General features: G+C 35.8%; 1 protein-coding gene across 50 annotated transcripts in view; it reads right to left on the reverse strand.

Annotated features, from left to right (window-relative positions):
- The window catches only part of PTPRD (protein tyrosine phosphatase, receptor type D), a 362,219-nt gene that overhangs the window by 269,503 nt on the left and 69,052 nt on the right, over positions 1-23,664 (reverse strand). For all 50 annotated transcript variants that reach the window (XM_040655785.2, XM_040655786.2, XM_040655771.2 and 47 more), the window contains exon 2: positions 7,553-7,720. In XM_040655785.2, coding sequence (XP_040511719.1) covers positions 7,553-7,637 — 85 coding nt within the window. In that variant the 5' untranslated portion in view covers positions 7,638-7,720. The remainder of the gene's footprint in view (positions 1-7,552; positions 7,721-23,664) is intronic.

Here is a 23,664-nt window from a genome sequence, read left to right on the forward strand (position 1 = left end):
ACATATGCATGTTTAAGTTGCCTTGATACATTTACTTCGTCCTTGTTTATACATGAAAACATAGTAGTAGACACTACTGCTGCATGGTAACACAAGGCCTTTAAAAAAAAAATAGTTTATTTTCAAAATCATCCCCAAGACAATAGTCTCTATTCTGGACTGTATTTTTCATTCTTAGCTGTTGGACTTTACATTTGTTTTTGCTTAAACAAACAGATTTTCTCGAGAGCAAGAGACCAAATAATTTTCTCTCCAATATAGAACCACCTGCAAATATTCTCAACAATTGCTTTGTATATTTCTCTAAAGCATGTTTGAAATAATTAGAGAGAAAATATTGACATAGATGGGACTCTCCTTGAAGTGCAAAATAAACGTGGCATCGATCATTGGAAAAGCAAAGAGGGAGGCAAGCAGAACTTCCATCTTGGAATTTTGGAGGTCAGCCTTTAGCCTTGTTAAAGAAGATAATCTGAAGGGGTCAGGAGCAGGCCATGTCCATTTGCTTAAAGACAAATGGGATGAGAATAGGACATGCCTGGCAGAACAGAGGGTTTTGGCTAGAACTCAGGGAGTAAAAGAGTTTATGAGCATTGGAAAAATACGTAGTTCACTCAGGAGGACTACAAAGATGTTGTGAGGCTCTACAAGTGAGAGAATTAGAAGGGCCAAAGCCCAGCTACCATTAAAGATAAGGAAAAAAAAAACACTTCTACATATACATTAGCAACAAAAGGAGGGCTATGGTGTACCTCTATTCTTTATTGGATATGGAAGAATTCACAGTGATGCAGGATGAGAAAAAAGGCTGAAGTAATCAAGAGTACTGAGGAAACTGATGAAGTGCTCAACTATGCACTTTCCATCATTTATCGTCAGTCCTGTCTATATGGAAAGATCCCAGGTGCCTAGAGGCTAGCTAATATAGTGTCCATCTACAAAAAGGGTCAGAAGGAGGATCCAAGGAACTACAAGTCTGTCAGCTTGACCTTGGTGTGAGAGAAGGTAATGCAGCAGTTTTTGAGTGCCAGCATACTGGACAATCAGGTGACCAGACCCAATCAACATGGGTTTATGAAAAGCAGGTTTTTCTTCACTAAGCTGATCTCCTCTGTGACAAGGTGACCCACATAGTGGATGAGAGAAAGGCTGTGGATTTTGCATACCTAGACTTTATTAAAGCTTTTGACATTGTTTTTCCACAGCATTCTCCCAGAGAATCTGGCTGCTCATGGGCATACACTTCACTGGGTAAGAAACTTTCTGAGTGGCTAGTTCAAAAATGTGGTGAACAGTGCTAAATCCAATTTAAGGTTGGTCACACATGATTTTTATCGGGGATCAGTACTGCTGCCATTTCTTTTCAATATTTTTATCAATAATCTGTACAGAGGGATTGAGTGCACACTCAGAAAGCTTGCAAATGACAGCAAGTTATGCAGGAATGCTGACATGCTTGAGGATAAGAACACTCTGCAAAGAGATCTGAATAGGCTAAATAAATGCATTTTGTCCAGCTCTATAGATCAACGGGTGGTGATCTTTTTATGTACTTTCAGATGCTTAACAATTTGCTGAATCTGTTACTCAGAAATTCACTGTGGAAATGGACACTCCTATCTCCATTTCAGTCATTGAGAGTAAAACCTAAAATAAGGAGTGAGAATACCTTAAACCAAATCAGCAGTTTTTGTGTTGTGTGAATAATTACCAAATATCTAACATTTCTACATATCTGTGTACTTTTTCCTTTATAAATTGTTCCTACATTCAGTCTATTGTATGTTCTTTTCCAAACATATAAAAAACACATTTAAAACATATGAAAGTGTTCTTAAATAGCGTACCAGACCAAGACACATTGGGATTCCTAGCCTATTCTGACAAAGGAATATTAATGACACTGATTTCTTAACTTGCCTGTTGAAATATATGATGCTAAAGGGAATAGCACACATACTGAAGTTACTCTGTAAACAGTTCCTGTTTGAACTTGACATTAACTTAAATAATGTAGTACTGTCCATCCCTTCTCTGATATTAAAATACAGCTCCTTTCTTTACATTTTTTAAATTCTCAATTCTTGTTATTGCTACAATTGAAAGCAGTAGCTGAAATAATCTCATTGTCCGAGTTTAAATCTGAATCTGACAAGTTTAGTGCTAGTTATCACAGGCACACACACAGCAAAGCAAACATTTTCCATATTGGGCCTGTCCGCAAATACTACTTATGAAGTGATTCTGGAAAACAGTTGCTTGTGGTTTTTTGTTTGTTTTTATGTAAACCATGCATGTCCAGTTTTAAGTTTTACTACAGGATAATAAGTTTCAACAACATAATCATTTTAGAAGATTTATTATTTGACACAGTGGCCTTTAGAAGCAAAGATTTGAAGGTGGACTGCCTGAGTGTGTTTTGCCTTGCTGAAAAATGCCGAACAATTTTAAGAGGTGTCATGCTATCAGCTGTAACAGAAACAGGTGTTCTTTGAAAAACAAAGCCAAATAAAATGAAGGAATCAAACTGAACAAGGGGGAAAAAAAAGAAAAAAGACAGACAAAAAATAGCACGCATATTTGATCGCACTAATACCAAACTACCTTCTTCTGATCCTGTTTAGAAAAGAATTTGTCTCAGTCCTTGCATTTGTTAAAAGTTATCACTGGCCTGTCAGCAAAGTTTTAGCTCTTCCTGATTCTACAAAAAAAAGCTTAAAGAGTTTTCCATCAGACAGCCTGACAGCTGACACATGCTTCTGGAGACATGCGCAAAGTGTTCAAACAACTGGGAATGGAATTAGTACATAATAAATGTATTATTTATGGTTAGTATTTGTTTGTTAATATTTTTGTTAATGTTTAGTTTGTCTTTTTATTGTGAGTTGCAAACATTTCTACTGAATGAAGAAAGAACTGGTGTTTTAGAAGATAACCACATCTCAAAAGCAGCAGCATAAGCAAAATGTCAGAACAGAAGCTATGCAAACAGGAACGAAGAAAAAAATAAACAGAAAAAAAACCACTGAAACACAGAAGAAAGTTTAGAACTCTTTCTCAGGATGGAGGGAATGGTGAAAATCATCATATCATGTCCTTTGTGATTTGCTAAAATCACAAAGATGAATTGCATCTGTAGCAGTGCATTTGATTCTACCAATGCAAATGAATTTTAAGAAGAAAGGCTGGGAACAAACATCTTACAAGGAACACATTTCTTTGAACTCAGTGACTTTATATCTCATCATTACAGAGATCATAAAGTGATAGAATATAATCCTATAGTTTGAACACAAATCTGTTCAATAAACAGCCTCTGACAAACAGAGACTCTCTGCGACTCTCCACAAGCTCTTCTTTTAAACTGATAAGACAGACAGCTCACACCATTAAAGCAGTGCTAGGTATGCATTTATTGGCCTATATCTGGCACACCACTTAATGTATACCATATAGTGTATGACATTTGTATGTACATAAATATTCATGCAACTTCAGATGTTACCAGTGTTATCAAACAGAATAATCTGCAGAAAACTTCTAGCTAGGTAATAAACTCTGCCAGTTAATTTAGAAAAGATGAGAAAAATCACTCTCCTTCTGAAAAATATTGTAATACTACTAATTTCACAGTAGATAGTCTCAATCCAGCTACCTTTTGTACTGTTGAGAGCAAGGCAGCCAATGACAAATACTGTAAATAGAAGGCTAAACAAACATTTATAAATATATAAACATAAGTATATTACAAAATATAAATAAGACAATTTAAAAAGTCATATTACTTGAGACTTTACATTGTCTATAGTTACATATGCTTAACTAGAAATAAAGGAGTGAAATGATTTTGCTGCTTTTGAATACTGCTTACTTTGTTTAGTCAAGTTTAAATACTTTTTTCTAACAGTCAGAATCAGATCTCAGCCACACACATGAAGGGCATGATGTCCTCATGAAGCCCCCTAGGAAGGACTTCCTGACAATTTTATATTGCATTCCTCTGAGAGAAGGCCACATGTAAGTTCATCAGCTAGTGTCTGTGTATTTCAGAGTTTGAGGTCTTTCACAAAGATGATGTAAACCAAACAATTCATGTTCCCTCATTCATTTGTGAAAACAGCATTTAAACAGAAATGAAGTACTAAGTAATACTGTCGGAAGGCTCTTCGGAAGGCTCTTCAAGGCAAGTAGTCTTGCTACTAGATTTCACATGTTAGTGATATCACAGTGTGATGAGAAGAACGCATTTCATTATCCAATTTCCACCCCCCAAAAATATAATATAGAAATGGCAGGATACAGTTTCTTACTTTCTATTCCTGAAAAAAAAAAAAAAACTTTTTTGCCCCCTTTTTCACATTTGCTATATGCTCTCCTTACTGAAAGGGAATAAGGTAGTCTTGTTAACTATTTATGAAGAATTTCAAAAGCAGCCCTGGACAACATCAGGGTCTGGAATCCTTACACAAAGATGCATGGAAACAGAAGCAGTATCTGCAAATTTGGAGGGTAGACCAATTCCAGCAGAGAATGAACTTTCCCTCCAGTCCTCAAGAAATCAATCAGGAGAACAAATTAAACATCTTTCTAGAAGCATGACAACACAGCAGAAAGCTGCACTCTCATTCAGCCCACAGAATAATTGTCATGTGGAAACAGTATATCTCCCAAATAAAGCGTGCAAGAGTGACTCTCCACAGTTTAACTCAAATGCATGTCACTCAACGTATACCATATAATTTATGTGCCTACAAGTGTTATTCATAAACATCCATGCAAATTCAAAGCTTGCTAACTGCTTGGCAATAACTGCCTCTGTCTTTATTCTCATATGTTAATGAGAGAGTAAGGTGAATGGTATTCAGCACAAGAACTTTTTAGCTAGTATTAAATGTATCACATACTTCAAGTTGGAATTTAATACAAGTCAATGAAAGTGAACAAAATCTTATGTTAGCTTTTGTTTTTGTAATTAAATTACCTCCTTTTAAACTAAGTTCCTTGGAAATGAAGCAAAATGCAGAAAATCATATTTGAAGCTGAAAAAATAGTTTTAACTGTAGAATTCTTGTAAAAATTGTATACATTCATTTATAAAAATTTTGGGCAACTTCCACACTCAGTAACATTTTTTATCATTTGTAAGATGAAAATAGAAAGGAGATTTTCCCATAAAGTCAGAGCGGCAAATTAAATAAAAGCCTTATGTGTAAGTGACCATTGTATATTCACTTCAAGTGAATATTCACCTCAAGCTCACTCACTTTGTGAAGTCACTAATGTAACTTAAAAGCATCACAACCCACAAGGCCCACACGGCAAAAACTCTTTACAACAGTAGAACAGGCAGGGTCCATAGAAATGTACCTTTCAGATTCAAATAAAGGCAAAAGTATTAATTCAGATTACTCTAGAAACTGCACATCCAGTCAAAAAGGTTTATCATCCATCCTCAACAAATATGGAAGCAAGAAATTTAATCTTTTATCGTGAAGAGATTTTTGCATTTTTTTTTTCTCCAGTCAGGATAGTATGCTAGCCCTGTGAAAAAATGAAAATATTAAGAATCTTTCTATAAAAATGTTAGTTTCCCCACGGCCAATTAATATTAGCATTTACTGCTATATTATTTTCACTTTTTCTTAGTATCTATTTCAGACCTTTTGTCCAGGCTGTTTTCAGCAAGAGTACCTCTTACATAAAAAGAAGTTAGTTTTCATGCATTTTACATCTATTCTGTCTGAGACTCCAAAGACACTTCCACCAGGACATCCTTCTAAGGCAAGTAGCAAAGGACGAAAGACGAGTTCTTTTTTGTTTAATTTTATTTAAAATTACTAAGAATCACAATAGAGTTTTCTTGAATTATGTAGTGAGTATTTAAATAGACTAGCTATTTTTAAACTAAATGCCACACTATTCTTAAAAAAAAAACCCTACTCTTACCACCCCTCCCACCCACCTCCCCAAAAAAGCAACAAAACATGGAATGTTCTGACTATTCTAATAGAACTATCAAATCTATATGCTTTTCTCATACGACAAGGACTTACAAAGGATATTCTAGGTTCTGACTGTCTTTTTGCAAATTAATACCTGGCCAAAGACAAAACAAAAATAATTAATTCTAGTCTACTGGAGGTTGGCTGTTCTATCACCTGAAGCAGAAAATGTGTACCAGACTGTAAAATCTGTATTTCCTAATCAAAGATTTTACTTTTAAAATAGATAGTATACTACTACTCCAGAAACCGTCAGCACATGGGCCTATTTCCCAATGAATTATTTTCTGGCTGTAGTGCTAAGATGTCCTTGGCTTCAACTTAGACACAATTATCCCAGTTGATTATTATCTACCTGGAAAGATACCAAAGAATCTCAACTGTCAGTACTCTACAGATATGTTTTGCTCATTTTTTTCATTTATTTTAACTTTCATATTACTATAGTTTTAAGAATAGTCTTACAATGGATAGAATTGGAAAAATTTTGCATCTCTTCCATTGCTGTAATTTAGTATACCTGGAGTACAGGTGATAAATGGAGTGATAAGGAACTCTTCAACATCTCCCTTACTGAGAAATGACTTACCTAATGTTACTTATGTTGATTTTGTGTGTTTGTGTTTTATTTAATTCAACTGCTCCTTTGTTTTATAAACATGCATAGAAAAATACAAGTCTTCAAAAGTAAGAGTTGTAATGAAGTTACCGATTGGTGTACAAAATCACAAGTATCTACTGGAAAAAAATATCCCTGAATCAACTGAACAGTCAGTCTGTAGTAAACCTCACTTTTTGCATTTGTACATTATTTCTCAAGACGACACAGGGCAGCTGGGAGAAACAACACATGTAGACAAGTCAGCCCTAATGATATACCAATTAAAAAGAAGGCACTACCTTCCCATTAATTGTCAAACTAAGTGACCAAAATCCAACAGCTTCCCTCCTTCCCCAAGTACAAGTGAACATAGTTGCCTTTTCCAACTAAATTGTCACATATTTGGGCCAGCCACTAAGTTGTCAGTTCTGCATCATTTGTTTGGATACTGTACTCCACAACAGCTGTCAGAAATAATAAATTACAACAGCTGTTGTTGTAGTTACAAAGACCTGGAATTTTAATTGCAATGAATATTAATGGAGGGGGGGAAGGGGAGGGAGGGAAGAAGTTTTTTTTTCTTTTTAACCAAGTCAAAGAAATAGATAGTTAAGAATGACAGATGTATCAAAGGAATTTAATGTATGTTTGTCAAGTAAAAAGTAAAGCTGGTCTTTGTTTCTACTACATAACATTACGGCAACAGTCTTCACATCTGAGTAGGACCATTAGTTGCTTAAAAAAAGGGGGGCTTTTAGAAGAAAAACAGTAAGGAAGTAGCATAAATAATCCTTTTTAAATACTGGCTGTGATCTAGAGACTATCTTACAGTGTTTTAAGAATTAATCAAAAGGAGGCTTATTCAGAGACCCATAGTAAACACCAGATGAAAACAAAACTGTTTGTTTATCCTAGCCAAGACCAAAGTACAAATGAACAATAAGCTTACTTTCAGCATCAGCACAGAGTAGAAAGCACAGGAGCACCACCACTGGCCTGACTACGTGCATCATCCAAGAGCTTGGCACCAGCATGCTTTCGCAGCCTCGTTCTCACTGGCTTAGAAGCCACTGCGAGTCTGTCCAGTCTGAAATTTCAGATGAAATATTTTCAGAGCCTGTGGAACAGATAAAAGAAAGAGAGAAATATGGTTAGCAGGTATAGGGCATAAATTGTCCAATTTTTCTCAACATTTGCAAATTGGGGTAAAGCAAATGTTTTAATAGACAAAGGGGTAAGAATGAAAGAAAAGGAACTCAGTTCAGGCTTCTGGTGTATATGAAAAGATGCAATGTACAGTATTTGTTCATATATCCAATGTATTTTGCAGTGTACTTTTTCAAGTACTCAAGGATCTGTCACTCCCTGAATTGTCTTCTACTGCACAACACCTTCTGAATCATATGAATTGTCACTTTTAATGAAGTATATAATACAGCACTGGAATATTGATGTTGAAAGAAGGGATTCAAAGTGGATTCAGTAAATAGAATAAAAGTCTATTTGCAAACAGCATACTGAGAGTTAATGCTTTGAAGTCTAGTAGGAATAACAGTTAAATCTACTTCATGAGGTATTCTTGAAGATAGACACCAAATGCTAGCATATTGCAAAGATGAACAATTCCTGGGGGTCAAAATTCCTGCTGTGATTTCCTCTACATATGTAAATTATGCAAAACATTTAATAAATAAATCAGCATTAAATAAAAGTATCAGATTCCAATTTGTTCAAACTCATTTACTGCGATCCACAAGTGATATGATATACTAAAAGATCTACAACTCAAGTACCTGCCTTTAAAAAGCAGTGCTTTGCTCAGTATAAGCTCATTGCATCTCAGCAGTGATAGAAATTAAAGAACATAAAAATACTAGTGATGTCTTCAAATGGCCTGATTATGTTGTCAAGCTATTTGGAGATATAGCTAGCATTTTTATGCCATCCAGAGGGACCTGGACAGGCTTCAGAAGGCAGTGCATGTCAACCTTGTGAAGTTCAGCAAAGCCAAGTGCAAGGGCATGTAGCAATAGGATGAAGGGGAATGGTTTTCAATCAGAAGAGGGTAGATTTAGACAAGAAAACAGCAAAAATTCTTTCCTTTCAGGGTGGTGAGAACAGGTTGCCCTGAGAGATTGTGGATGTCCCTTCACTGGAAGTATTTAAGGGCACAGTAGATGGGGCTTTGAGCAGCCTGGTCTCCTGGGAGGTATCACTATCAACAGCAGGGAGGTTGGTACTATACAATCTTAAAGGTCTCTTCTGACCCAAACCATTTTAAGAAATATGATTGTCACTGAAGTACACCGAAATTTAATTGTACTTTTCCAAGGGCCTACAACACAAACTTTGGCAAGTGTTAAGTTTAGCTTAAGCACAGTAAGGAGAGCAGATACTGTTTTTTTCATTACCACACTAGTAGCTTCCAAGTACCGAAGATAAAAAACTAAAAGGGAGGAGAAAAATTATACTAATTACCATTCCACTAGATAGATCTTACAGATTTGTGGGTGGTATAAAGAGCCCATTTTGAAGTACAGCTCTATGTTCAAAGAATCTGCTAAAGAAGGAAGAAAAGATATGAGCAGCTGTTAGAAAACTAGCGCTGTTATGAATCTCTTTTGTTAAATTCTCTCTTGAATCAGCTTCTGCTATCAAAAAGTACAAATCTAAGAAATCTTCACAGGGAAAGTGCTGAAGGCACCAGCTCCCCCCTTTCATTGCTACTGTTCTCATGCCAGCATTTCAAATGACAGCAAAGTCCATGAGACATCAGTCCTGTCGGACTCAATTTGTGTCTGTGCAAGCATATCAGAGCCAACTGCCACATAACAATTCCAGTGCTATGACAAAGATGGAGATGTATGAAATGCACTTCCAAAGAATAGATAATTTTTATTTTGCTTCTGCTAGCATGCAAGAGTTGCAAGGGAGACCTAAACTAACTCCAAAGGAAGCTGAGTTGCGGACAAAATCTTTTATTTTAATTGTCATGCAAAAATACTAGCTGACATGCATGAAGTTGAAGAGCAGAGACATGACAGATGCCAAGATCTCTGTTGAAACCATAAACTGCTCCCTTTGGCAGGGGAGGAAGTGGAGACGAAACAACACTGATAACTGATGAGGGGAGTAGTGGAGGGAAAAATAAACTGTCCATAAAAGGAGTTGTTTTACACAACTGTTTTTTTTAACAGGGCACTAGGGATTATTTTCTCACATTCCAGACACTCCCACTGAAGTAGTAAATGTTGTATCTAGTAGAAAAATAGCTATCTGTTCCAGGGGAAAAAAAAAAGGAATTTTAAATATCTCATGACTGAGATTTGTGAATATGAACATTTTTCCTCCACAAGCTGTTAGAAAATTAAGGGATGGATCACAGAATATGTCAAAAAAAAAAGGTTGAGAAGAAAAATGAGCCTTTTGTTGTTGTTAATTAAAGAAAACACAGGCCATTCACTTACTGTAAATGCACATAGAAATACTGCATTCATTGTCTCTACATTCAAGTTGATATTTATTATCACTCAGATTATGCATTCCAAAACCCTCAGTACTTCCTTACTTGCTGTTCCTGAGTGTCATAGCTTTAGCTGACCTGATTAACACACTAACAAAGTTTCCAAAAGACCCTGCCTGTTGTTTTCTGCCTCCTGAGCTCTGATATTTTAGGTCAAGTAAACAGAAACACTGGAAGAAAGATAGCAGATCCCCTTTCTTACAAGTGAGTTGAACATAACCTGTAGAGTCATGCAGATGATGATTTGAAATCACTAGACAGAAGCCAGAAAAGAGATTGGCAGTTTGAACTAGATGATCTTAGAGGTCTTTTCCAATCTTAATGATTCTATCAAGCTTGGCCACACAGCTGCTTCAGATTTGCATTAAAAATAAATTCATTTCAGCCAGGGACACTGCTACAAACAGCAGTGCCAAACTTAATGCTGATATTCAGATTATATCTGGGTCAACACTTAGCTGATTTGTGAAAACTGAAACACTTCCTTACAAGGTCTAAATACATAATGTTTTCATAATTCCAAAGTTAAAAGTTCATCTAAATGTATTCTTAAAAAAGACAGTCACTTCTCTTCTGCATTTCCTCCTGTCAGTGGCTTGTTACATCAAGAGTAGAGTACCAGAGACACTGAAAACACAAACAGCAGCTACAGAATGGGTTAATACTATTTTCTTCCTTAAAATGCCATTGTCTGTCTCTCAGGATGAACTCACAGAATGGTATTTTCTTAGCAGCCTTTCTTACAACATCCATATTAGGCAAATACAAAAAGATGAGGATTCTTCCTAATAGAAAATGGATCACACAAGCACGAAGAGATCAACAATTATTACAAAAATAACAGAAGATGGTTTTCTTTAGGATAATTCCTTCAGAAATTGCATAAATACACTGTTGCTGTATTAAGTCATTAGAAGATTCTTACTTGGAATATGAAAAGCTTTAAAGGAGTTAAAACTGAATTACTATAATTACTATGTTTTCCCCATAACAGGTGTTCTTTCCTCAGACAAATAAGCTTTTAATACAAGAGTGAAACCAAAGGGTGGAATTAAGTAATATATTTATCACTAGCAGATATGTAAATATCAGGTTAGATGTTCCCTTGTAAAGTGCAGAGACATAGAAGAATTTTTCTGGGAACAAGGCAGATGATAGTATCAGGGCAGTGGCATATATACCAGCTCTCCTTAGAAGGATCAGCTGCATGAATGAAACATCTGAGCAAGCTACCATTCTGCAGTTTGATTATTTCTCCACTGACAGTAATCCTTCAATACCCTGGAAGAGATGGCTTCTGCTCCAAGAAGTTCAAAGTTACTAAAAATATTTACCTGGAGGCAAATTTTAAAATAGAAAATAACAATAAAGATACCCCTTTATTTTCATGTATTTGCTCACCTTCGCATGCCTGACTGTGCATGTACATGCTTGATGCACAGTCTCTTGGAAGAGACTTGAACACAAACAAAAAAAGAAGTCATAACATGTTGAGAGGAATGGAAATAAAGTTTACGCATGAAAGCATTACAAAATTTTGGAATACAGGAATGTTTAGACATGAGTGCTTGTTCGTGCTGTTCAGAATAAGATTTGTAGTTCATCTTTAAATTTTAAAATTACTCCTAAACAATTTCAAGATAACTTAAGATTATGTAAATATTTTAATTCAGGGCCCTTTTTTAGGTAAAAAGGACACATGGGAACCAGATACTGCCTTTTTTTTTAAATACTGTTCTTGTAAGAATTAGTATGCAGGAATTGAATGCACTGGCATTCTGTTTCTACTCTTCATTCACCACACCAACAATCCAAATTTAGATCAATTCCCTAGCCACTGATCTCTAATACCATACATATACAGGTGAAGATATACAAATGAGAAATTTGAAACATCACTACGGTCAAGTGAAGGAACATGTGCCAATGCTTCAACTCTTTCCATATCAGCTAAGATCTCTCCTCATAAAAGAAAATGAACAGATTTCATAGACAAGTCCATAGACAAAGTCTTGGCTGAAAAAGCCTGACTGACAGTTGAATCATTACTGGAAAGAATAGGCAAAAAAACCACCATAAAATTAATGTTCATAAGCTGTTTAACCCAGATGAATTCAGAAATACCTCTTGGTAAATAACATCTTTTAAATGGAATAAAATGTATTTTCCACAGTTCTACATTTCATTTGCTCTATTGATTAAACATGATGAAGTTTTCATAGTTGAAAAAGAAATCCTATGCTTCATTTTATTTTGGTTTGTTGTTTTTTTTCTTATTAAAAGAGCCAAAACACAAACACATGATCAAGGAAGATTAAAAGACAGCTCTCCTAGGTGTTCCAACCTTAGTCTTATCAGACTCTTACCAGTCTGCGCATAAAGTATACCTGAGTGCTTCTCTATCACTTCCTAATTTCTTTATTACAGTTATGCCATCAAGACTCACTTAGAATGACAGGTTTCTGATCTCAAGCAAGCCTTTGAACTACACCAGTATAAAAACACCACTGACTTGCAGTGACAGATGGAATTTTGCTTATGATAAACAATTTAAAAATTGTACGTTCTAAACTATCAATTACAAAACACCTGTTCATAAGTTCTCACTTACCTGAATACCTAAAAACCTCTGACATAGTAGTCACTTCTGCAGATTGTAAGAATTTCCCTTATGCACAAAAAATTACCACCACCCTGCCTTCTATTAGGCTATTTACAGAACACTAAAATAATCTCTGATGTATTTTTGGAAGGCCAAACTGGTTTATTATGCTGCAGAGCTTTATATGATTGACCTTGACTGGCTGAGGTCAATGGAAATTCTGGCATGTGGGTCAGAATTCTTTTTTGTCTGTAAAAAATCAATATACACACCGAAAGAAGGGATGTTTGCCTGAAAAGCACAGAGTCTGCTAATACTCCCAAGACTTGACTCCAGTCAGTTAATAATCCTGTAAACTACCTACAGTTACACTGAAATAGTCCAGTTATAACTTTCCCATATTTGAAGTTTTATACAGTCTTTCTCAAACAGAGTAGAAATAGAATAAAAATCAATATTTTTTTTATAATATTTATCTTTCTTCATTTGGAAGAGAAAAACTAGCCTAGAATATAGCAGATCTAACTCTTAACGGATTAATTTGAGTTATTTACTTTCAAGGTGGGATTTTTTGCCTTTGTCTTCTGTTTCAAAAGAGGAAAAACAGAAAAACCAAATTATCAGGCTAGTTTTCACAGCAAGTCAGCCTTCCTCTGCTCCCTCACAACATACTATCCTAAATATCCTAAAAAGAAACCAAACAAGAAAAAATGAACAACAACAGAAAAATTACCAACAAACAAAAATATCAGAAACCCACAAATCTATCAGTGCCTACTGCATTATTCAAACAACACTGTTAGTGTGTGATATGCATTGTTGCTTCAGGATATGCAAGTGAGCCAAATAAAAATTTTCTTAAAACCCTGGGCTATAGACTGCATACTTATCAGCCGCTCCCAAGAAAAGAGCCACCTTTGTTTTAGATGAATTTAGCCTCTTTTGTGTCCGGTATCATGATATGGTATCAATACTGTGAAATAACAAGGTTGGGCCTTGTCTTTAGGATCTCATGTGGTTGAACCATGCTGGGTACTACAGATATTAAAATAAAGCTAGAAATATATTCACAAATCAGAAGATAACAGATCAAATATTACTTCAGCATTGCAAGCAATCTTTTCTCTGTTGTATTACTCTACAGTTTCTTCCTTTATGGCTTTTCTTTTTCCTTTTTTCTCTTCATAGTTTTGTTTCAGTACTATCCAATATACTTCTTGCCTAATCAGATTGAAGCGTGACTGACTGAGACAGTGAATTTGCAGTATACACAGGACAGTAATCCAGCTGCAGCTAGTTTAGCCTGACTGCACTTTATTAGAACATTGCTGATGGCAATACAATCATATTAGAGGAAGAGATGGAGAGCTGAAATGGCTATTTTTCAAAAGTAGTTGGCATTATAAAATGATTCAATAATAAATTACAAAAACTTCCTGAAGCAATAAAAGCACTATGTATTTCCAATACCAAGATATGACATAATGGCACATAGTTGTCCACAGTTTCCCTTCTGGAGAAATGAAGATGAGAACTACAAACTGTTATATACAATATTTTTTATTTTATTAGAAGGAAAATGGAAAAATAGTGTTATGCATACTGATAAAGAGTTAAAAGTAACAAACAAACAGAAACCCAAATATTTTATTCTTAGAAGCTTCTCTACTAAAGAAAGTACCACTTGCTATACTTTCAGGTACTCAAACAAATTTCCTAACACAGACAGGTTAATTTTGATATAGAATGAAATCCTTTGTCAAGATCTTCTGCAGAGCCAGAAGTATAGTTCAAAATGTTGTTTCCTTACAGTTCACACTGAAAACTAATGTTTATTTGTAAGTAGTAGAAATTAGTGACTTAAAATGGCCACTTCAAGTGCTTCACAGAATTCACACCTCATCCCCTTGCAGACAGAAATTAAAGGTTACATCCTCAAAGACCTATTATATTTAATTTGGTAATAACAACTGAGAACAACAATAAATTATCTCCATAGTAAAATCTATTACTAAAAATCTAACGATCCAAGAGCATTTTCTGACATTTACAGTGTATTTGTATCTGACAACAAGTGTTAACTTACTTTATTAAGAGATTATGTGACTACAAAACTCACAAGAAAAATATTTTGCCTTCAGTAGCAGAAAAGCTTTGCTAAACAAATAGTATACTCAATCTTTAATGATTAACTTTGAAGAAGTTAGTTGTTATCTGATCCTATTGTCACATTAGGGATGCACTAATTTAATAAATTGCAAAACAAAACCCCCCAAAGCACACACAATTTAACATTTCCCCCAGAAAAGATTGTCCTTCAAGTGGAATGTAATGCCATTCATATTCAACATCTAGAAGTAATTTCTGCAGTACAGCTTCCAGAATTCTGAAAAAAAAGTCAAACTTAATTGTACTGGTTAAGGAGTCCTTCATTTCTTGGGGATACATAGCAACAGTAAGTATACATGAACTAGTCTATAGTTTGCTGGCTTAGGCATTTAAGAGGAGGGGTTCCCAATGCATATTAAAAAAAAACAAGTAAAAAATAAAGGGGCAACACAGAGACAGAAATGAGGAACAGTAACAAGGATGAAGAGAAAAAGGACTACCTTGTTAATACATTGAAAGACCAAGGTTAAATTCAGTGATATGGATAACTATGTAAGGGATAAAGGAAAACACAAAAAACTACAGTAGACTTAGGGATATATTAAACCTCTGGAAGCCAGACAATATATATGAAGAAATTAAGCTACTCAGATGGAATCTTTATTAAGGCAATAGAAGCTACAAACACCAGCAATTATATCACTCTGTCAGAGCTTGTGAGTAGATGGGAAAATTCACCAAAATACAAAGATAATCAATGTGAAAAATTAAAAGCAGACTGTATGGCAAACAAGTATACAGATTGTAAGGTAAATAGGTATTGGACCAGAGAGATTATCTTGTTTACAAAGGAGTAATGAAATAAAGAGCTTACCTGTGTCCTGGGCTCACAGAAGGACTCCAAGGAGAGTGATCTCCAGATAGAGATCCTTCCTCCTTGGGAGTCAGCCCTTAAATGGGGTCTAGGAGGGGTGGAGCCAGGCTCCACTCCTTCTGGTCACTCAGGTGAAATTGCGTTCACCTGTGCCCCTGTGACTGACTCAGTGCTCACTTCAGGTGGTCAATCACAGGTTCAGGCCATGATTCAACCGTTCCCATACTCAGACATACTCAAAATATCTATACTGCTAACTATACTGCAAAGAATGCTTTCCTGGAGCAAGTTATTAATGTTCTTGTGGCAGATACCAATTTTTTTTTTTTTTTTTTTTTTTTGTGATAGGAGCCAGATAAGAAAGTTGAACGTATGTGCTCATTTGAGAGATGATGAGAAATAGATTCACAATTGAGTATTTTATAAAAGTTGGTAGTATCCAAAAATAAAGTCTTACAGAATGTCGATAATGAATTTTCAGAAGATTCTTCTTCAAGGCCCACCTATCCTACCTTTCAGTCACATACCTATTCTTTTCCCTCAGCCCTAAATAAAGAAAAAATCCTCTGCCTCTTTCTTCCCTCCAAAAATGCCTGTAAAAACAGCTGAGAAAGAAAAAGCTTAAAATATAGGAAATAACAACAACAACAAAAGAACTTTAAATGCTGCACCAACATCCATTTTAGTTGTTACACTCTTGGCACTACAAAACCACCTTACTTCGCAAGAAAGCTGATAGTTGTATGCTGTTGTAACATAAGCTTAAATAATTTTGTAACTTCAGCATCTGTCACTGAGTCTAAGCTAGACATAGAAAAGGAGATGTAACTATGCACAGCACTAATTAGTACAATAGCAGTCATTTCTTATTTTTTGAGGTTAAGATTTTCTCTATGCTTTCAAGTGGTGCAGTCTCTACACCTGGAGTGTTCATTCACACTGTTTTGTCTAGGCAACATAGTACTCAAATGTCTCGGCTGTGTGAATATTTTAATAAAAGCAAAGGCCTCTGAGATGTGTGGTTCACCCTCCTGCATCTCTGTTAGACTACTGGAACAGAATATAATGCATTATGTAAATCCTAATATATTCTCCACTGTTTTGCCACCTCTTCAGAAAGCATTTCAGAATGTACTTTTCAAATCTAAGTCCTGTAATAGCTTCCTAAGCACTCAACTTTTTGGGCTACATTGCAGAAAAAAAACTGTGACTGTACACTGTTACAGACATGTTGAACTGAGTGAAAAGATGATAATTTCAAACATAATTGTCAATTGCTTACTGACATTCTTCTTCAGTGTTTTTTTGTTTGTTTGTTTGTTTTGTTTTTGTTTTTGTTTTTTCTTTTTTGCAGTCTCTCCTCTGGCTAGCTTCAATGTAAATGGGAAAATAAACACTGAGAGTGAGAAAAAAAATTGAACTATACTCTATGCAGCTATGGAACTGCAGTATAAAAACCAACTATGCAGTATAGCAAGGATAACACAGCAGTGTTAAACAGGTGCTGTCATATTGCAGCAGTGGTCTTCCTCTCCATATATTGGAATTGTTCCATCCTGCTCAAAGAATTCCAATATATGATATTTTTTTATATACACAACATCTTTCACATAAGTTATGCATATGATGTTTTCTGAAATAGATCTCATGTATTTATTTTTATATTACAGACAAATCAGAGATAATATTACAAATAGATGAAATTGCAAAATTACATAAACAGTTGATGGTCTCTCTTTTAAATAAACATCCAGGGGGTAGAAGAAGGAAACTGGAGTAAGAGTAGGATACAAAAGTCAGTTTATTATCTTAAATATGTTTTTTACCTTTTTTAAAAAATACGCAGCTGATAAAATATAAAAAATCGTGTTTTAGATTAGAACTCAGTCACCTAGAATGTCAGAGAATCATAGAATCATAGAATGGCTTAGGTTGGGAGGGACCTCACAGATCATCAAGTTCCAGTCCCCCCTGCCATGGGCAGGGTTGCTATCCACCAGATCCGATGTCCCAACAATTCATATAGCCTGACCTTGAATGCTCACAGGGATGTGGCATCCACAGCTTCCCTGGGCAGCCTGTGCCAGTACCTTGTCTCCTGAGTGAAGAATTTCTTCCTAACTGCTAACCAAATCCTCCCTGCTTTCAGTTTAAATCCATTTCTCCCTTGACCTACCACTATCTACCTACTTTAAAAAGTTGGCCCGCATTCTGCTTTTAATTTCCTTTCAAGTACTGGAAGATCACATTGAGGAGCATTCTCTTCCCCAGCTTCCCAGAGCCTTTCCAGGAAGTTGGGAAGCTTTTCTCTGGAGATCCCTACAGCATTCTCTTCCCGAAGCTAAACATTCCCAACTTACTCAACTTCTCATCATAAAAGAGCTGCTCCAGCCCTCCAGTCATCTTTTTGGCCCTCCTCTGGACTCGCACCAAGAGCTCCACTTCCTTCCTATACTGGGGGCCCCAGGCCTGGATGCGGTACTCCAGATGGGCCTGACAGGACAGAGCAGATGGGGACAATCACCTTCCTCTCTCCACTGACTACTTCTCTTTTGATACAGCTCAGGAGAGCATGGGCATTCTGGGCTGTAAGAGCACTCTGCTGGCTCATGTCCAGCCTTTTGTCCACCAGGATCCCAAAGTCCTTTTTGGCGGGGCTGCTCTCAGGAGTTCATGTTGTTTTATCTGATTAATAATAAATAAATAAATAAATAAAATGAAATAAAATGAAATAATAAAAATTGAACTGAAAGACAAAGCAATGCAGCTACTGATCAGCAAGGCACCTTTGCCATGACACCTGCACAGAAAGAAGGTTTAAGAACATAAACACACACATGATCTCAAAAAGGACACATATGCAAACTCAGAGTCATATCAAAAGGTAGAAGACATGACCCATCTGCCTTTCAGGCACTTGCCTTGCATCTCTCAGGAAAGACTCAGATTTTCTGCTTCTTTCTTTTATGTATAGTGGGAAAGCAATTGCCTGTAATCACACAGCTCTGGCATTCAATCTAGTGAAAGAGTCTAGCTTTCCCCAGACATTTCTTTCATGAGAACTAATTAAGAATATAAGAAAGTTTATCCCCATGTCTATTTATCCCTTTGTTTTGAACAAAAATAAGTAAAAAAAATACTATACAATGTGGTCAAAAAACCCTGAGTCTTGTTAAAAAAAAAAAAAAAATCCAAGAAAAAGAAACCAGATTTTAAACTTTCAAATATTCTTATTAACAGAGATTTCAAGGACTCAGTTTAATTCTCTTACTGGAACATATGATAAATCCCTTTTTATGACATGTAGATGACACTCACTGTATCCCTCTCTGAAATTCTCTGGCTTCCACATTACCACAGTGACACATCCCAAGCACCAACAGCCAGAAATCATTGTCCCTCCTCTGAAAAAGATGCCATTCATGCAAGACAAGTCTCTGAATTACATACAAACCACTCCTCCACCACCTGAAGCAATGGCTGCTGGTGCAGTGAGGCTGGATGCAACCAGCTTTGATGTTGGGTGGTGGAGGACAGTGCTGCAACAGATCAGTGGTGACTGCCACATCTCGTGCCAGCAGTATAGTCCACTCACGCTCACAAATCACTGCCATGAGAATCTTAGCTAGGTTTTTCAAGTAAATAGGCTTTCTAATTTCTTTCTGCTGCTACTGTTGTTAATTTAGAGTTTGCACTGATTTAATATTGATAACCAGTTAGCAGTATCCCCAAACTGAAATTAGACTTCACTTGCATGCTATGCAGCTTAGAACTTTTGTTTTGCACAATCCTCAGTTATTGAAATGAAAAAAAAAAAAAAAAAAGCTTAAAAAAAAAAAGCAGAGAAGTGTTAAAGACTTCTTAGAAAAATAATAGACTTTAAATTTTTTCTTCCAAAAACACCTTATTCAAAGACATGGAAAGACAATAATCCATCCTGGAACAATAGCTGAAAAGCATAATATTTTATTTTATTTTATTTTATTTATTTTATTTTATTTTATTTTATTTTATTTAAAGCAGAACAATAAATAGTGATTGCAGAAAAATAAAGAGTAAATAGAAAGATATCAGAAAATGATAATGATTTTTAAACAAAATAGAATTCAGATACTGAAAGTTATACATTAATTCAGGTTACGTGTAAGTTATGGTTGTTCTTGATGCATCTATGAGATTTATAAAGAATATCTCATCATATTGCTTATTCAGTATTTTGTATTTCTACATTTACTTGAATAAATCTTTTCTTTTAACATTTCCTAAGCACATTCACATTATATTACAGGTTGTGCATAGTGAGAATCAATAGTAATCAATTGGTTTGGCTTATTTAATCAATAGTAAATGTTTGTTTTCTAGTGAGTTAGGCTGTGTGTCTGGTTCTTGTATTCCAGAATTGTAAACAAAATCTAAATAAAATTTAGAAGGAGTTGCAAAAAAAATGATTCTTTAGAAATGAAAATAAAACAAAACAAGAAGCTCACATAAACTAGAGAGATAATTTCTGTTTTTCTCTTTACTTTGACATTAGCTTGTTTTAGCTAAGAATCTGCCTAGATTCAGTTTAATTTCAAATCAGTAAATTCTGCTTCTTTACTATGATGACAAAGCATCTACTTTTTCACTGCATCCACAGTGCAGGGGACAAGCCTAGAGAAGACTTCTTCATGGAACTCAACAGCACACCTTGTGGGAGTTTCATCTTTCACAACAGAAATGCTTGTGCAACTAATCATAACTCAGGAAAATTTCTGCAGCACTGCTATTATAACTCTTATGTCTCTGGATGTTTGTACTGTCCCGGGAGTACTGTTCTGGATCGATTAGCATCTTTATAATGAAATGTTCAATTACAGCTTTGAAATTGGTAATTATAAAGGGAGTGTGTATTTTCCAGTTAGGGATTTTGTTTTGATTTTTTTTAATTATCAGTGCATGAAAGGCAACTTTAGAAGTTCTGACTGCACTGTTGCCTCTTTGGAAAGAATCTGTGTATTGTTGCTTGCACTCTGCATAAGCTAAATTGAATTTCCAGTTATGAGTGGTATGGGAGTTTTATTTTCAACTGCCAGGGTGTGCAGCCGTCTATAACCAATTTTTCAATATTTTGAAAAGCCTCATTTGAAGTATACAGTTGTGAATGACTTAGGGGTTCTGTTGTAAGTCAACAGGAAACTCAAGAAATTTCCAACTGTGTCTCTTTGGAGTAAGAGAAAGAAAAAGTGTAGGTAAGACTATCATACATGAAGGATTTCAGCATACCATTAGGAAATCTGTAAAAAGGGCAAATAGTGAATTTGCGGGGCATGCCTAAGTTTGGGCAAAAGTTTCAAACTCTTATGTATGTTATTCTATTCTTATCCGATATCATAAAAGATAATTTTTGCTTACAAATCCATTGTGAATGGAACAGCATTTATGAAATCACTATAAAGGGTATAGCTTGTAAAGATATTTCTAGTTGAAGCTTTCTCTGAGACACCTATTCAACTGTTGAGATATGGGTTAGTTTGTAAAGCTTCCCAACCTCCGATGCTACAAGATACACCACTGATTGAATTTCCTGTGCACTTGTTTACTCAGTTATCAATTTTAAAGTGAGAGTAACAGCTACAACAAAATTAAGTGAGAAAATACGAGGATTTCTTCTAAAAAGTCTCTAACCCTTTGATATCCAGAACTAGAATTCCTCAACACAGTCTCCTGTCATATAAAAAATAGTTCCAGCACTGCTGCCAGTAAAAGGATAAAAAGCCTTGTACAAACTGGTACAAGTAGGACATAGACTAAAATAAAAATGGGAGGGAAAAAAGTACTTTGTGTATTAAACAGAATATAAATTCCAGAAAGGTGATCTTTTTGAGGCTGACAGGGAGATGTAAAGAGCTTCACATGCATGGCATCCGTCCCCATTGATGCATGCTACCATTAAACACAGACAAATCTTAGTATGTGGCTAATACCAGCAACTTGATATTAATTGCTCATAATGCGTTTCTTACCCATTAATAGGTAGAGAAAGAACACACTGAATGTTTAACAGCATTGCAAACTACTACTCACAACCCTGATTACAGCTTCTTTGTTGTATTCTAGGTATAAAACTCATCTCAAACTGCTTTCACTACTCCTATGTGCTCAATTGTACCTAATATGCTTATCTAATATCAGCTCAATGCTTGATTCTGCTTAGAGAAGAATATTTTTCCCCTTGAAAAAATTACAAACATATAATACTGTTTTGACATATCATTCTTTCATAACAGCTTTTTTGTTCTGTCATGTGTACTCTCACTTGGACTCCTTGCATATATTCACTGTACACATAAATTATAGGTTTTATTACCTCTATGCAAAGCAAACCAGTAGACTGAAGAATATTGAAAAACAATGATTTTGTTCAGTGATTGTACATTTTTGCAAAAAAAAAAAAAAAAAAGGGCCATAATCCTCATATATCCTGTGAACTGTAGTCACAAGTAGGCTGCAAATGTGCCCTTTTAGTATTCTCCATTTTAAGCATATGTGCATTCAAGTGCCCATACATTTATTCTGTTACTCTACCCTGTATTTGAAATTTTACATCCCACAAGACATTTTTGAGGTATTAATGCAAATCACTACCTTTACATTGTTTTAAATCATTTCTCTCTCTCTCTCTCTCTCTTTTTTTTTTTTAATCTACATTATTTTTCTTTCCTGTATAACTGTGACATCCATATGTAAGAGCTTTAGATGTACTAATCGAGTCATATCATAGCTATTGCACCACTTTGTAAAACACCTACCATCGGAGAGGTGGTGGTTTCCCTGTCAGTGGAGACATTCAAGGTTAGGCTGCAGGACCAAGCCCTGACCAATATGATCTAGCTGTTGATATTCCTGTTCATTGCAGAGGAGTTTAACAGGATGACTTCTATGGGTCCCTTCCAAATCAAAGAAGTCTACGATTCTATGTTCAGGTTACAGTATGTACTGCAATCCTCACTTTCACACAGAAATTGTTGGTTTATGGTATTATTATCCACATTCTCTATTCTTCAAATATTATTTAAATTACTTCAGCACTACTATCATATTTTCAATGTAGTCACAGAATAATTACAGAATCATACATGTTGGATGTAACCTCTAGAGATAATCAAGTCTAACACCCCTGCTAAAGCAGGCTCTATGCAGCAGGAAAGAGTCCATACACGTCTTGAATATCTCCAGAGAAGGAGACTTCACATCCTGCCTGGGCAGCCTGATTCAGTGCTCTACCACACTCACAATAAAGAAGTTATTCCTCATATTTGTACGCAGCTTCCCATGCAACAGTTTTTTTTGCCATACTCCTTGTCGTATCTCTACACAACACTGAAAAAAGTCCAGCCCCATTCATTTGGCTGCCACATTTTAGATATTTATAAAAAGTGATGAGATCCCCTGCCAGACTTTTTTTTTCCAGGCTGAAGAACCCCAGGTATCTCAGCTTTTCCTCATATAGGAGAAACGCCTGGCCCCTTATCATCTTCATTACCCTTCCTTGAGGAGCCCAGAACTGGACATAGTATTCCAGATGTGGCCCCACCAGGGCAGAAAAGAGGGGGAGGATAACCTCCCTCAACCTGCTGGCCATACTCTTTTTCATGCACTCTTTTTCATTCACTTTCTTGTCCACAAGGGCACACAGCTGTCTAAGGGTTAACCTGCTCTCTACCAGGATTTCTAAGTCCTTCTCCTCAAAGCTTATTTCCAGGAGGTCATCCCCTAATCTGTACTGATGCATGGAGTTATTCCTCTCCAGGTTCCAGACTCTAGACTTGTTCTTGTTGAAGCTTGTCAGGTTCCTCTCTACTCAACTCTCCAGCCTGCCCAGGTTTTGTTTAATGGCAGTACAGCCTTCTGGTGTGTCAGACACTCTTTCCAGCTTTGTATCATCAGCAAACTTGCTGAGGAAGAACTCTA

The sequence above is a fragment of the Gallus gallus genome, chromosome Z (genome assembly GCF_016699485.2).
Source record: "Gallus gallus isolate bGalGal1 chromosome Z, bGalGal1.mat.broiler.GRCg7b, whole genome shotgun sequence".
NCBI classification, from domain to species: domain Eukaryota; kingdom Metazoa; phylum Chordata; class Aves; order Galliformes; family Phasianidae; genus Gallus; species Gallus gallus.